Below are 15,654 nucleotides of genomic sequence, written 5' to 3' on the forward strand. Positions count from 1 at the left end.
GGGCCAAACGCAGGCAGATGAGACTAGCTTGCTGGGCAACATGGTTGGCATGGATGAGTTGGGCCAAAGGGCCTGTTTCCATGCTGTATAATTCTGACTCTATTTTGTTATTGCACTGTTGGCAGCCTAATCTGTTGATGTTTTTTTTCTTTTGCTAGTTCAGAAATGTTCCAAGTAGCTATGAGTTTATTAGTTTGAATATTTATCATTTAGGTTTATTTCAAGAGTTAAACTTTGTTTTTTAATAACAGCATTAATATTAGACTTTATGAATGTTTGATCTTTACATTTATCATGTGATGAGTTTTTACTGCATAATTTTAAGTCTGTTTTTCTGTGTTTACTTGGTAGTTTTTTGTGAAGATTCTGGTTGATTTGTTAATGAGCTTGCAAAAGGCATTTGATAAAGGACAATATAGTAGAAAAGCAAAATGCCCTGGATGCTGGAAATCTTCTCAGACTGTACCTATGGCAAAGGAAGCAATGCTAGTGTTTCAGGTTGATGAGCTTTCACCAAAACGAAAAACAAAAGAGAGGGAAGTTTCTCCTCGTCTAAACCACCTCAAAGCAGACCACCTGTTATTTACTAATCAGCTGCTTTCACCTTGCACTATCAACACTTTTGTCATTTAATCACTTCTACCTTCCCACATCAGGCTTTCTATTGGGTATTCACCTCCCCTCCTCCCTTTTTGATAAGATTTATTTTACCTTCAACTTTTCTCAGTTCTGGTGAAAGGTCATTTGCCTGAAGTGTTAAGTATGTTTTCTCTTTCCACAGCCTGAATATTTTCTGTTTTTAATACCAAAAAGGGAGTGTGGATACGATGTTCTTTACAGATGATCCAGGGATTTTTGTCAAGCATTTGAATTTCTGACAGGGTTGCCATTTGTAGTCATTAATGTCACTGCCCTTGAATACATGGAGCAATGCTTGCTGCTAATTGCTGGCAGTGCTGGCAAACTGCTAGTATTTACCCCAATAAGTGCAAGTAACTTTGGGATTTTGCATGAAGATTTGAATGAGAAGTTACTGAACTTGTTAACAAATCCGTCTGGTGAATCTGTCGGTGCTCTGTGTCACTGGAATCGTCATGAAGACCATCAACAGAGAACAACTTTGCTGAGATTCCTCAGCACTTCAAGTGAGATCTGCTACTGAATCCACAAGCATTCATTTCAAAGGAGATTTTACAGCTACCAAGGAAGAAAACTAGATTATTGTTTGCAAGAATTTTTTTTTTATTTTATTATGCTTTTGAATGCCAGGGACATTCCAAAGTGTCCTAAAGGTTTTACACCCATGACAACAAAGCTGAGAGCACGGCTCTGCTGTCTATCAAAGACTTTCTAAGCAGTTTTGTGGACAAGGCTTTTTTCTGACATGCTCACATGATCCAATTATGCTATGTAGATCCTAGGCCACACAAGGACCTGCTGATCATAAAATGGTACAGCACGAGAAGAGGCCCTTTGGCCCATCCTGTCTGCACCAACTGTGATGCCAATCTAGCTAATCCCATCTGCCTGCATGTGATCTGTATCCTCCTATTCCCTGTCTAAATGCCTGTTAAACATTGCTATCGTATCTGCTTCTACCACCTCCCCTGGCAGCACATTCCAGGCACCTACCACTTTCTGTGTGAAACAAAAAAAGGATGTCTTTTGAATACCCTTTAAGCTTTCCCCCTCTCACCTTAAAGCTATGCCCTCTAGTATTTGACATTTCCACCCACTGGGAAAAAGACTCTGACTAGCTACCCACCTATGCCTCTAATAACTTTTTATCCTTCTGTCAGGTCACCCCCTCAGCCTCCATGCTCCAGAGCAAGAAATCCAAGTTTGTCCAATCCCTCCTTCATGGTATCCTGGTGAACCTCTTCTGCAACCTCTCCAAAGCCTCCACATAGTGCAAGTTTTATATAGCTGCAACATGACTTGCCAACTTTTACATTCAGTGCCCCAGCCGATGAAGGAAAGCATGCCATGTGTCGTCTTTACCCTCTCTACTTGTATTGTCGCTTTTAGGAGCTAGGGATTTACTCCCCATGATCTCTATATGCATCGGTGCTCCTAAGGGTCCTGTCATTTACTGTATATTTTCCTCTTGCATTTGACCTTCCAAAGTGCTACACCTTGCAATTGGATTAAACTCCATCTGCCATTTCTCCATCCATATTTCCCCACCCAAATTTCCAATTGATCGAAATCTTGCTGTATCCTTTGAAAACTTTTCTCGCTATCCACAACTGCACCAATTGTCACATCAGCTGCAAACTTACTAATCAGACCACCTATATTTTCATCCAGATCTTTTTATCACAAACAGCACTGATCTCTGTGGAACACCACTGGTCACAGACCTTAAATCAGAGAGAGTCATCCACCACTACCCTGTCTTCTACAACCAAGCCAATTTTGTATCCAATTTATCAACCTGCAGTGGATCCCATGCATCTTAATCTGGACGAGCCTACCATGGGGGACCTTGTCAAATGCTTTACTAAAATCCATTAAGACAACACCCACTGCTCTACCCTCATCAATCATCTTTATCACCTCCTCAAAAAAAATGTTCAAGGACACTCTTGGTTGGCAAATTCACTTTTGGGTACCAGGTACTTATGGGGAAGTGGTGATTCAGTCACTGGTTGGTGGACATAATTTTAAATTATTAATAGCCTGGCCTTGGCTGTAAAGGGAATATTTCAAAATTTGTAGATGACAGGAAATTCTGTTGTAACCAGTATGGAGGGCATATAATGGACCGGTGAAACCGATAAACTCATGCAGTTTAATACAGCCTAGTGTGAAATGATGCATTTTATTTAGCAAGAATGAGAGGCATTAAGAACTAAATGGTGCAGTTTTAAAGGTGGGGGGGGGGAGGTGTGAGAACAGACAGATGTGTGCATAAGGATGAGTGAATCTTTAAGAAGTTGAGAAAGCTATTAAACATGTAGGATTTTATGCTTTATAAGTGGAAAGACATTAATGACATTAAATCAATTGGTTAAGGTCTGCTAGGAAAACTGTTTTCAGTTTTGGCATCATGCTTGAAGAATCAGTGTGAAGCCATGGTGAGAATGTCGATTTGCTGGAATGATGCAAGAGATTTGGGTCATTAACAGAGATACTAAGAAGGCTTAAAGCAGATAGTTTTAAGACAGCATCTAACAGAGGTGTTGAAATATTGAATATTTTTAATGGAGTGAAAAACACTTCCATTGCAGAAGGGCCAGCTACTGGAGAATATATTTAAGATAAATAGCAAAAGAAATGAGTGAAATGTGAAGCTTTTTTTCCACAAATGGGTGTTCATCTGTAATTCACTGCCTGAAAGGATGGCAGGATAAATTTCGTTAGAGGTTTGGCTAAGTAATTAAAAGGTGAAAAAAAAGTTGCAGGCCTGCAAGGGAAAAGACAAGTAAATGGGGTGGTTTGAAGAGCACAGATATGATGTGCCATGTGGGTACCTTCTGTGCTGTATTAAATTTTATCTGCTCTGTTTATCAATTCCACCAGGCTATTATATGCCCTCTGTACTGATTGCAATATTGAGTTTCCTATCACTGCAAATTTTGAAATACTCCCTTTTGCATCCAGCGCCAGGCATTCTCTAGCCCACATGACCAGATTACACCATCAAGGAATTCTGGCACTACAGTGTCTCAGTGATTTAGTTCTGGGATCTTTAGTCTTGTTTGCTTTGAGTATCCTCATTCCTGAGGTTGAATATTATAAAAGTGGGAAAACATGTTGATCCATGGAATGTTATTTATTAAAGAATGTTAATTGTAATTTTGGCTTGGGTATTCTTATTTGCTGTTCGCTGCTTTGTTGGGCAAATATGCAGCCAATTATTTAAGCCAAACATGGTGGCTGAAAATGTATGATTAGAGAATGAATGTGAATACACATCATTGAAATTTGATTTTGTTTTGAGACTATATTGGAAAATTGAGTGGTCTACTGTTCTCTCCTAGAATGCTTCAGAACAACCAGTTGAAAACTGTACCAAGTGCAGCCCTGAAGGGACTTTCTACACTGCAATCATTGTAAGTACTGACCTGGATTTTGCTGTTGTAGTGATTTGTGAAACTACCTCTTATCACCACTCTGTGAATCAGGCAGTAATTTTTAGATTTTTTGCATGGATAAAATTTAAGCTGGAAATCCAGAAAATATTCTTTCTGATCCAGTGCACCTTCATAGGCAGAGCTGTTTATAATCTTTTCAGCCACAATCCAGCTGAATTTGCTTGAACTGGTATTGATGGGATTGCTTTGTTAATAGTTTAAATTGTTAAATAGCCTGATGAAAAATCTCACATTTGTGAATCTCATATAACTGAGCTTTTGATGGCAAATTTAAGTTGTAATTGCTGCTTAGCAAACTATTAGGCCCCGAAAGAACCAATTTTCTATTCCTTCAATTTAAAAAAGATTTAACATTTAATTTTAATTAATTTGTTTTATTTCAGCTTATACTTGTCATGTTCTGGTTTATATTTAGCAGTCTGTATAATATTAAAAAATGTTAATTAAATATTGTTTTCTGTGAGGGGTGTTTAGTGTGACTGGCTTATTAGCTGGTTTAATGACATCACAGGGCCTGGGTGATTGGAAGGCACCTTTGAACTGACTCCTGACAGTAGCACATATTTGAAAATGGAGAAATTCCCCAAATAAAGATTGTTGGATCTTTGTGGGGGAATTAATTTTTGAGGTCAGTGCGAAGTGCAGTCACTTACATAGCTCTGTTATTTTTAGCTATAATTGCTCAACAAGTTGATATTTCTGAATATTCCAGAATGATTATGCCAGTCTGTTTTAAAACAGGTTTTTTTTGTTGTTTTTATTCTTCAGGGATTTTTTTTGTTTTCATTCACTTTGAGGGAGATTGTACTTTGCAGTTTTTTTATTTTCTTGTAAGGTTTAACTATTCAGCCTTCATTTCAGTACAAATGACATGGTTTGTTTACTTTTCAAAGCTTAGTTTTACCTTTTAAGATGAGCAAGTAGATACTACCTGGAGGTTATGTCACATAACTGGCATACTTGCATGCTGCAGTACAGATTAAGGGTACAGGTTTGAACTACATTATGTAAACCTTATGGAAAAAGCCAGATAATGTTGATGGCATATAATACGCAAGACATTTGCAGAAGTACTTTAGATATTTAATGGAAACTGAACAACTTCTTTCTGTAGTTTGTTGAACAGAATATTAGATTGTGAAGGGAATACTACTTGCTGCTTGTTTTATTAAAAGTTGTTTATTGTTCTGTGAGATTTGAATTGTTTTTAATAAAAACTGGACAGCAGTATAAATGTAACTGTATTTAATATAATTGGATTGCTGATCCTGGATTGTGGCACAGTAACTATTTTTCAGTTTATCAAAATGCATTTAATCAGTATACACTGGTTATCAAATTGTAAGTATTTAACAGCTGTCTTGTGCACCTTGGAGTATTTATGACACTGGGTGCATTTGACCCATTTTGCCCATGCTGGATGACAAAGCTGCTCAAACTAATCCCACCTTCAAGTATTTGAGTTAGGCACTCCCAATTGGTTACCTTGATCGATTGGCATTACCACATAAACACTTCATTCCTGGCAGGGGAGTTCCAGGGCTAGGGGCTTTAATAGATGAAAGCTTGGCTGGCAAGAATAGATTGATTAAATTCAAGAGGCTAGAAGTAGAAATGCACAAAAATCTGAGAGGTGTAAACCCAGCAAATATGACCAGAAGATGGAGTGGTGAGACTATTGAGGGATTTAAAAAGAATGGAGAGAATATTAATATGAGGATATTTAACCTTGAGCTAACATTGCTCAGTGAGTATAGGAGTGCAAGATAGGACATGGCAGCAGAATTTTAAACATTCTTAAGATGACTAAGTGGTGACCAAAAGAGTCTAGCTGGAAATGCATTGGAACAATCAAACGAAGATTAAGGTGTGGCAGTACTAGCTCAATGCTTTTTTTTTAAATTGATATGAAATTTGTTATCATGAATGCAAGTTCTTTGTTCTTTTAGCTTTAGCAAAATAAGCTAATCTTTAGTTAAGGCCTTGGTCACTGCAGTTATTTTTAAGATAAGCAACAGTTCTAAGAGAGGGATGGTAAATTAAAGGAAACATAAGAATTTCTCTTCCCACTTGTATTACTATTGAAGGTTTAATCAGGAAAAAATATGGCTTGTATAGGATTGAGGGAGTCTCGAGGATTATTGAGTGTGTAAGAGAGAATTTAAGAAATAAGGAGGGCAAAAAAGATGGAGTAAGATTAAGGAAAATATAAAGGTATAGAATCCAATTATAGGTATTCTATAAGTAAATCAAGAGCCATAGGTTAGCCAACCAAAGGAGTAATCTATGTGTGGAGTCAGGCAATGTGGGAGAAGGCATAAATGAATATTTAGAACATAGTACAGTACAGCATAGGAACAGGCCCTTTGACCCACAGTGGCTGTGCCAACCATGATGCCAATCAAAACTAACCCATCTGTTTCCACAAGGTCTATATCCCTCCATTCCCTTCCTGTTCATTTGCCTGTCTAAATACCTCTTAAGCATTGCTATCATATCTGCTTCCACCACTTCCCAGGGCAGCACATACTAGGCACCTACCACTCTCTGTGTATATATTAAAAAAAATACTTGCCTCGTAAATTTTTGAAACTTTTCCCTTAAAGCTATGCCATCTCGGTTTTAACATTTCCACACTAGGAAAAAGCCTGACTGTCTATCCATAATTGATATCCATAATCCTGACTATCATCCATAACATAATTTTATATACTTATGTCATTTTGCCCTTCAGCTTGCGACGCTCCAGGGAAAACAATCCCAGTTTGTCCAACCTCTTCTTGTAGCTATACTCTCTAATCCAGGGAACATCTTGGTGAACCTCTTCTGCACCTTCTCCAAAGTCTTCATATCCTTCCTGTAATGTGGCGACCAGAACTGGACACAATACTCCAAATGAGGCCTAAGCAAAGTTTTGTACAGCTGTAACACGACTTGCCAATTTTTATACTCAACACCCTGACCAATGAAGGCAAGTATGCTGTACGTCTTTACCACCCTATCTACATGTGTTGCCACTTTCAGGGAGCTATGAACTTGCACTTGCATGAGCTATGAGCTATTCTACCCAAAGCTAAACTTTGAATCCTACATTTCTTCAATCACAAAGAATCCTAACTTACAGCTCCAAAATTTTCTTTCCACTCCTGCCTCATCCCATCTGTTGCTGAAAACCTTTTGTATATCTTGTTGCAAGCAGAGTTGATCACTGCAGTGGTTTTCTGGCTACATTCCAGCTACCTAGGGCCCATCTTCTGGAATTGCTTGAGTAAACCCTTCCACCTCACCACAGGGACAATCTTAACTCTCTTTAATATTGGGTCCTCTAGTACATCAGTGCTTCTAAGGGACCTGCCATTTACTGTATACTTTCCTCTTGCATTTGACCTCCTGAAGTGCAACACTTTACGCTTGTCTGGATTAAACTTTATCTGCCATTTCTCTGCATATTTCCAACTGGTTTGTATCCTGCTGAATCCTTTCGACTCCAATTTTTGTGACGTCTGCAAACTTACTAATCAACCCACCTACGTTTTTGTCCAAGTGTGTATAAAGAGGTCGCTGTACTGATCCTTGCAGAATATGGACCTGCAGTCAGAGTAAAACTCCTCCACGGTTATCCTGTCTTTTATGGCCAACTTTGAATCCAATCTGTCAAGTCTCCATGGATCCCATGTGCCTTAATCTTCTGCATCAGCCTACCATCAGAGACATTGTTTTAGTATACTTAGCTTTACTAAAGTCCATGTATACAACATCTATTGCCCTCCTCTTATCAATCATTTTTGTCACCTCCTCAAAAGAAAAGCATGCTGATTATCCCTAGTAAGTGTGCTTACTAGATGGGAAGTCAAATACGGGTAGGACATGTACAGTAAATAGTATGGACTAAGAAATGTTGGTAAACAGGGACCTGGAGGCCATAGTTCCCTGAAAGTGGCAACATAAGTAAATTGGGTAGTGAATAAGTCTTCATAGGTTGGGGCATAGAATATAAAAGTTGGGATATTATGTTGCAAATTTACAAAACACTGGTTAGATCACATTTGAGGTATTGTGTGCAGTTGTGGTAGGAAGGACGTGGCTGATAGAGAAACATTGATTTGGGAATAAAGAGTTTACCTGGACAGTTTCCTTTTTCTTACGCTTTGTAGGTTTCAGTTAAGCGCATAATAATTTATTCTGTAGTAAACAGCTGACAGGTAAACAATCATAGGACAAGTAATCTTGTAAGCTTTCAGTCATTAGTCGAATTTCTCTGGCTGCAATCCAGTATCCATTCTTATATCAAGTGCAGATAGTTACAAAAGTAGGGCTTGAAACAGGTTGGCATATAATTAAAACAAAGTGCTGGAAATACTTAATTTAGGCATGATGACCGAAAAAGAATCAGTAATAGTGTGGAGAGATTAAATTACAAAAGAGATGACTGCAAAGCCGAAGGTGTGGCGATGGAACAATTACACAAAAATCAAATGATGGGCCTGGGGGTTCAAGTGGGTGAAGTAGAATCATCAACTGAAATTATTGAACTTGATCTCGAGTACAAAAAGCTGGAATGTGTTAAGTCATTGTGGTACTGTTTCTCAACTTTGCCCTGAAAGAGAAGGCTGAAAATAGAAGTCAGAATGGAAGCAGGAGGAATAATTAAAGTTGCAAGCAACCAGAAGATTAATCACAGTTGCAGAAAGGCATAGGTAAGAACAGGCTTGAGCTTCTCCTGAAAGACACTCAGGAGTTAGGTTTAAAGAGCAGGATTTTGAGACATCATCTCTGGAACATCTAAGCCTTGTGCAAATTGGCACAGAGACGAATAGATCAGGAGAATTAACATGTCCCTCAAGAGCTGATGTGGGAAAGTGGAAATTTGGGACACAGTTACAGAGGTGGAAAAGGCTTTAAACAACTAAGGGGTGGGAGGTAACTGCAGGAAACACAGACATGCTAAATAGTAAACAAATTTGGGTACAAAAGCACAGTAAAAAAAGAAACTAAAGTAAGGGAGGACATTGACAGCAAAAGTTTTAGAAAGGAGGTCTAAAAATGATGATTAACAATAAAGTGAGAGGAACTTGTATTAGAACCTATGTTAAACAATCTGTATTGCAATGCACACGTTCATAATAAAACGGGAGCTGGAGCCAGTCTTGCATTGGGAGGAAACTAAACGTCACAGGGATTACTAAGACAGAAGAAATCTAGACTGGGAGTTAAACATTGCAGTTCATAATGTACTTAGAAAACTCAAAGCAAAACCCAAAAAGATTCCCTATTGAACTTAGTGGTGGGGAATGAACTAGAGTACATAGATCACAAAGTCATACAGCACTGAAATGGGGCCCTTTGGCCCACTGAGTTTGTGCCAACTATCAAGAACCCATTTACAGCAATCCCATTTTATTTTGCCCACATTCCCATCAACTCTCCCCAGATTTTACCTCACCTATGCACTAGCGGCATTTTACACTGGCCAGGTAACCTATCAGTCTGCATGCCGTTGGAGTGTGGGAAGAAACTGGAGCCCCCAGAAGAAACTCTCACTGTCACAGGAAAAATGTGCAAGTTCAACACCTGAATTGCTGAGGCTGTGAGGTAATAGGTCTCCTTGTAGCACCACCACTGTGCTGCCCAGATGAGTAAAAGTAGGACATCAAAGCAACAATGATCATCATACAACATTTTAAATAGCAGAGAAGGACATACCTATGATGAAAATCAGATTAGTATGGATAAACTTCCAAACATTCTTGAGGCAAAGTCTCATTTTATATTTTGACAATCATGCATCTGTGAAATAAATTCAAGGTATTGAGAAGCATTTCTCTTTTTCACTTGCTGACATTATTGAAAAAAATATGGTAAGTTTTTTAATTTTTAGTATGTTCTGTTGAGATTTATTAAAGGCCTTGCATTAGATATAGTTTATGCCAACCTCAGAGTTTGAATGGTTGTCTTTTGTTGCATTTCAGCACAGTTGAAAGAGTAGCCATATAAAAATATTACAGCGTTAGCACTAATTACAGCATGAATGTGATAAAATGATCTTTTTCTTAAGTGATATTAAATAAGGCCAGGGCACTGGGAATAGTATCCCACTTTTTTTTTTAAATACTGCCAAAGGGACATTTACTTCTCTAGATAGGGGATGGAACTTGATTTAATGCCTCATCTGAAAGATAGAACTCTTTTGTGCAGATACTGCACTGAAATATCAACCAAAATCTTGGAGCTTGAATCCCTGATGTTGACTTGAACTTATGGCAGAGCAACTGATTAATGGCAGGCACATTATCAGAAAGCCAGACATTTTATTTTCCATATTGCAGTAAAACTCTAAACTGGCATGCTCGGGATTTTGACAGTGCCATACTATCAGATTTTCCAGACTATTGGATGTTATTTCTATTAAAACCCCAACAAGCCTTTTAACATTCTTTAAGATGTTACACTATTATAATGCACTTCTGGTGAACCAGATATGTTTAAAGGGAGTGTAGCACCAAGGCATCTGTAAGTGGAGGGGAGTTTGCCATACACCATCTGGTGAGTCGGATGCCAAATCATCGTGATTTCTGAGTTATCAGGGTTTTACTGTAATGGATTCTAGCCTAATGGTACATCTAAGTTGATGAACTAAGAGCAAGACTGATTTGCCAAAGAGAACTGAGGGACTGCTGTGTGTTATGTCTCACCAAAATATGGCTTGCACCTGCTTCACCTGACTGTGCCATACAACCTGAGGGCTTCTTAATTCACTGAATGGACCATACAGTGTCCTCTGGCAAAGTCAGAGGTGGAGGGGTCTGCTTCTTAATTGATAACTCGTGCTCGGATGTGATGGTCCTGGTGAGTTCCTGCTCACTCAGCCTGGAATATCTAACAGCCCATACTACCTGCCACGGGAGTTCATTTCAGCTATCCTGACAGCAGTCTACATCCCACCCCAGATAGACATGAAGCCTACACTCGAAATGAACTATACTTTGTGGTCAACAGCCTTGAAACAGGATACCCGGAGACCCTCTTCATCATTGCAGGTGACTTCAACCAGCCGAACTTCAAGAATGTCTTGCCAAAATACTACCAGCACATCTCCTGCCCCACCAGGGGCCCAAACACTCTTGACCAATGCAATACAACCATCAAAGATGCTACTGAGCCACCCCTGCCCTGACTTTGGTAATTCAGACCACCAACCACCAGGTTGTGCTCCTTCTCCTTGTGTACAAACAGAAGCTGAAACAGGAGGATCCAGTACAGAAAGTCATACAGTGCTGGTCTGAGGAAATAGATAAGCTTCTACGTGACTGCTTTGAGTCAGTGGACTGGTCCATGTTCAAAGTCTCAGCTGCCAGCCTAGAGTATTTCACCACCATCACAGACTTTATCAGCAAGTGTGTTGAGGACTGTGTACCAAAGAGGACGATCAGGATGTTCCCAAATCGGAAACCATGGATAAACCATGAGATCCACTCCCTACTGAAGTCCAGGACTGCAGCATTCAAATCAGGTCCCTGACCTTTACAAGAAATCAAGATATGACCTCCATAAAGCTGTAATTGTTGCCAAGAGACAATATCAGTCCAAAATAGAATCCCACAGCAGTCATTAGTTGTGGCGGGGTAATTGTTGCAATGGGCTACAAAACTAAGTCGGGCAGCATCGTCGACAACAGCGCATCCCTTCCTGATGAGCTTAATGCATTCTATGCATGTTTTGAACAGAAGGGGATTGGTATGTCACCACCCACCCCAACAGTTTCCAATGAACCTGAACCCATGGTCACCATTGAGGACGTAAGATCAGTCTTCCAGAGAGTGAATCAGAGGGAAAGCATCTGCCTCCCCCCCCCCCCCCCCCCCCCCCCCCCCCCAATGTGCTCAGATCTTGTGCTGATCAGCTGGTGAGGGTATTTGTAGACATTTTAACTTCTTCCTGCTTCAATCTGAGGTTCTCACCTCCTTTAAGAAGACCACTATCACCCTGGTACCTAAGGTAAAGTGCCTTAATGACTACTACCCGGTGGCTCTGAAGTCCATCATCATGAAGTGCTTTGAGGGGCTGGTCATGGCAAGCATTTACTCCAGCCTCCCAGAAAACTTCAACCCACTGCAATTTGCCTACTGTCGAAGCAGGTCTAAGGTGGGCACCATCTCTCTGGCCCTACACTCATCTCTGGAGCATCTAGACGGTAAAGACACTTACATTAGATTGTTTATTGACTACAGCTCTGCCTTCAACATGATAATTTCAAGCAAACTCATCACCAAACTCCAAGACCTGGGATTCAACACCTCCCTCTGCAACTGGATCCTTGACTTCCTGACCAACAGACCGCAATCAGTAAGGATAGGCAGCAAACCCTCCGGCATGATTATTCTCGACACTGGTGCCCTACAAGGCTCTGTCCTCAGCCCCCTACTCTACTCCCCGTGCACTCATGACTGACTGGTCAGATTCTGCTCTGACATCTCCAAGTTTGCAGATGATACCACTGTAGTGGGTCGTATCTCAAATAACGATGAATCGGAGTACAGGAAGGTGATAGAGAGCTTCATGACAACCACCTTTCCCTCAATGTCAGCAAAACGAGCTGGTCATTGACTTCAGGAAGGGGAGCTGTGCACATGCACCTGTCTTCATCAATGGTGCTGAGGTAGAGAGTGTTGAGAGCTTTAAGTTCCTGGGAATGAACATCAGCAATAGCCTGTCCTGGTCCAACCATGTAGATGCCACAGCCAAGAAAGCTCACCAGTACCTCTGCTTCCTAAGGAAGCTAAAGAAATTTGGCATGTCCCCCTTGAGACCAACTTTTATCGATACACCATAGAAAGCATCCCATCTCGATGCATCATGGCTTGGTATGGCAACTGCTCTGTCTTGGACCCAAGAAACTGCAGAGAGTTGTGGACACAGCTCAGGACCCTGTCTATACTTCTTCCTGCCTCAGTAATGCAGCCGGCATAATCAAAGACCCCACCCACCCCAGACATTCTCTCTTCTCCCCTCTCCCATCAGGCAGAAAATAAAAAAGCCTGAAAGTGCGTACCACCAGGCTCAAGGACAGCTACTATCCTGCTGTTATAAGACTATTTAATGGTTCCCAAGTATAATAAGATCGGCTCTTGACCCCTCTATCTACCTCATTATGATCTTGCACCTTATTGTATACCTGCACTGCATTTTCTCTGTAGCTGTTACACTTTATTCTGCATTCTGTATTGTTTTACCTTGTACTACCTTGATGCACTGTGTAATGAATTGATCTGTATGAAAGGTATGCAAGACAAGTTTTTCAGTGTACCTTGATACAAGTGACAATAATAAATCAATTCCAATGTTTTATACATTTAAAGCGGAAGGAGTGCATTCAATCAAATTATTTTAGTTTTCAAATATTTTAATTATCATTGCATGCTTGTTCAAAATGTTTGCATGGGTGGTGCTCGAGTATTTGTTAGCACATCTTTGCCAGCTTCATTCCAGGCAGTGGAAATAATACCTTTGATCTTCAAGGCATTGGAAGGAATTCAGTCGGCAAGGTAGTCACACAACTTTGAACCAGCGTTCTACAGGGCAGCATTATCAAACAGTTCACTTGATTTTTATTGTTCACACTTGGGTTGTCGCATACTTCTTATTTTGTTAGTGAACATTCTGGAAAACTACCTTGTTTATGAAGATTTTCTGGTGTGCCTGGTAAAATATTTGTTTCTTTTTAAACCTGCAGAGTTATTGGTTTCTTTATTTGAAACCTTTAATTTCCATTAACCCTTCTGTTCTCAAAGCATTATTGTTATGCTACATTAAAGATGCTATTTAAAAGGAAGTTGTTTGCTGAATGTAGTTCATGGAATTCTACATCCCTCACCCAGATGACCATTATTCACTCTCAATACAGGGTAGTAATAAGTGGAATGCTCCTAGTAGACCATAACTAAGTCCACTGTTGACGTATGCGTACTTGGCATATCCAGCAACCATTAATGGGAATCTTGCTGATCCTTCTCTCCACCCTAATATTTGGATGAACTGTTCAGTACAGCATGATTACTCATTAAGCTAGCATTCTGAGAAATTGTGGCAGGTCTTGTGATGGAAACAGAATTTGTTTAGGCATTCCATTTGGGGAAAAAATCTATAGAACCATTATTGAAAGATTGCAAGAGGTTGTTAGAGTTCCTAGTTAGTTAGGTTCCAAGAGAGGATTTACTGTTAAAGATTTATAAGACTGATATGAAGTTTTGTTGTCTGATTTGTATTTTATAAATGTAAATCATGGTAAAGAGTATCCATTTTCACAATTGTGCAACAATTGCTGACTCATTTAATATATAATCACAAAGAAATGGAGGTTGGAACAAAACATCTTGGCACAGAAAAGGTGGTTAGAATTTGCTAAGTTAGGTTCCTAGAGAAAATTATGAAAGAAAATTTAAAGTTGCTGAGAAAAAGAGAAAATTAAAGGGAATGAACTATAAGGAAATTGCAGGTGCAGGTAAGGTTCTTTGAATTTCCTTTTTCGTTTTAGAGCAGTCAGGATGGCAGTTTTGAACAGTGCCATGCTCTTCCTGCAGGATGTGGGAGATGAGCGAGACTTCCACCTGTGAGAAGTGTGACTAGCTCCAGCTCCTGACTGACCACGTGAAGGAGCTGGAGTTGGAGCTAGATGCACTTGGGATCATTCGAGATGCTGAGAGCATCACAAACAGGAGTTTTAGGGAGGTGATCACACCTAAAAATGCAGGCAGAAAGTAGTTGGGTGACCACCAGGAAAGAAAAAGAGAGTGCAGGAGTCCCCTGTAGCCATCCCCTCAAAAACAAGTATACCACTTTGACACTGTTGGGGGAAAGACCATTCAGGAGAAGGCAACAGTAGCCAGATCTGTGGCATCAGGACTGGGTCTGAGGCTCAGCCAGGAAGGGTGAAGACAGACAAAACTCCAGTGATAGGAGACTCAGTAGTTAGGTTGGTGGGCGTGGGGGGGGGGGGTTGCGGACGAGATCTGTGGCCGTAAAAGGGACTCTGGGATGGTACGTTACCTCCCTTGTGCCAGGGTCCAGGATGTCTCGGAGCAACTGCAGAACATTCTCAAGGGGAGGTTGAGCAGCCAGAAGTTGTGTATGTTGGCACAAATGACATAGGTAGAGAAAAGAATATAGGGAGTTAGGGAAGAAGTTGAAAACCAGGACCTTCAGGGTAGTAATCTCTGGATTACTTCCAGTGCCACGTGAGGGTGAGAATAGGAGGAGATGGCAAATGAATGAGTGGCTGAAACATTCGTGTAGGAGCAAGGGATTCAGATTTCTGGACCATTGATCTCTTCAGGGGCAGAGGTGACCTGTACAGGAGGAATGGGTTGCATCTGAACTGGAGAGGGACCAATATCCTGGCAGGCAGATTTGCTGGTGCTTCAGGGGTGGGTTTAAACCAGTTTGGCAGGGAGGTGGGATCCCAAGCATCAGGGAGGCAAATGAGAGGCTGGAAAGTGATGCAGAAGTCAGTGACAGTGAGTTGAATAAGCATGACAGGGAGGAGAATGGTGGGGAACAA

The 15,654-nt window shown here is 40.4% G+C and overlaps 1 protein-coding gene across 1 annotated transcript in view; it reads left to right on the top strand.

Annotated features, from left to right (window-relative positions):
• lgr4 (leucine-rich repeat containing G protein-coupled receptor 4) overlaps nt 1-15,654 on the top strand; it is a 104,229-nt gene that overhangs the window by 56,518 nt on the left and 32,057 nt on the right. The window contains 1 exon segment of the mRNA XM_052029675.1: nt 3,987-4,058. Within this exon segment, the coding sequence (XP_051885635.1) occupies nt 3,987-4,058 (72 nt within the window).

The sequence above is a fragment of the Pristis pectinata genome, chromosome 14, assembly GCF_009764475.1.
Source record: "Pristis pectinata isolate sPriPec2 chromosome 14, sPriPec2.1.pri, whole genome shotgun sequence".
Classification (NCBI taxonomy): Eukaryota; Metazoa; Chordata; class Chondrichthyes; order Rhinopristiformes; family Pristidae; genus Pristis; species Pristis pectinata.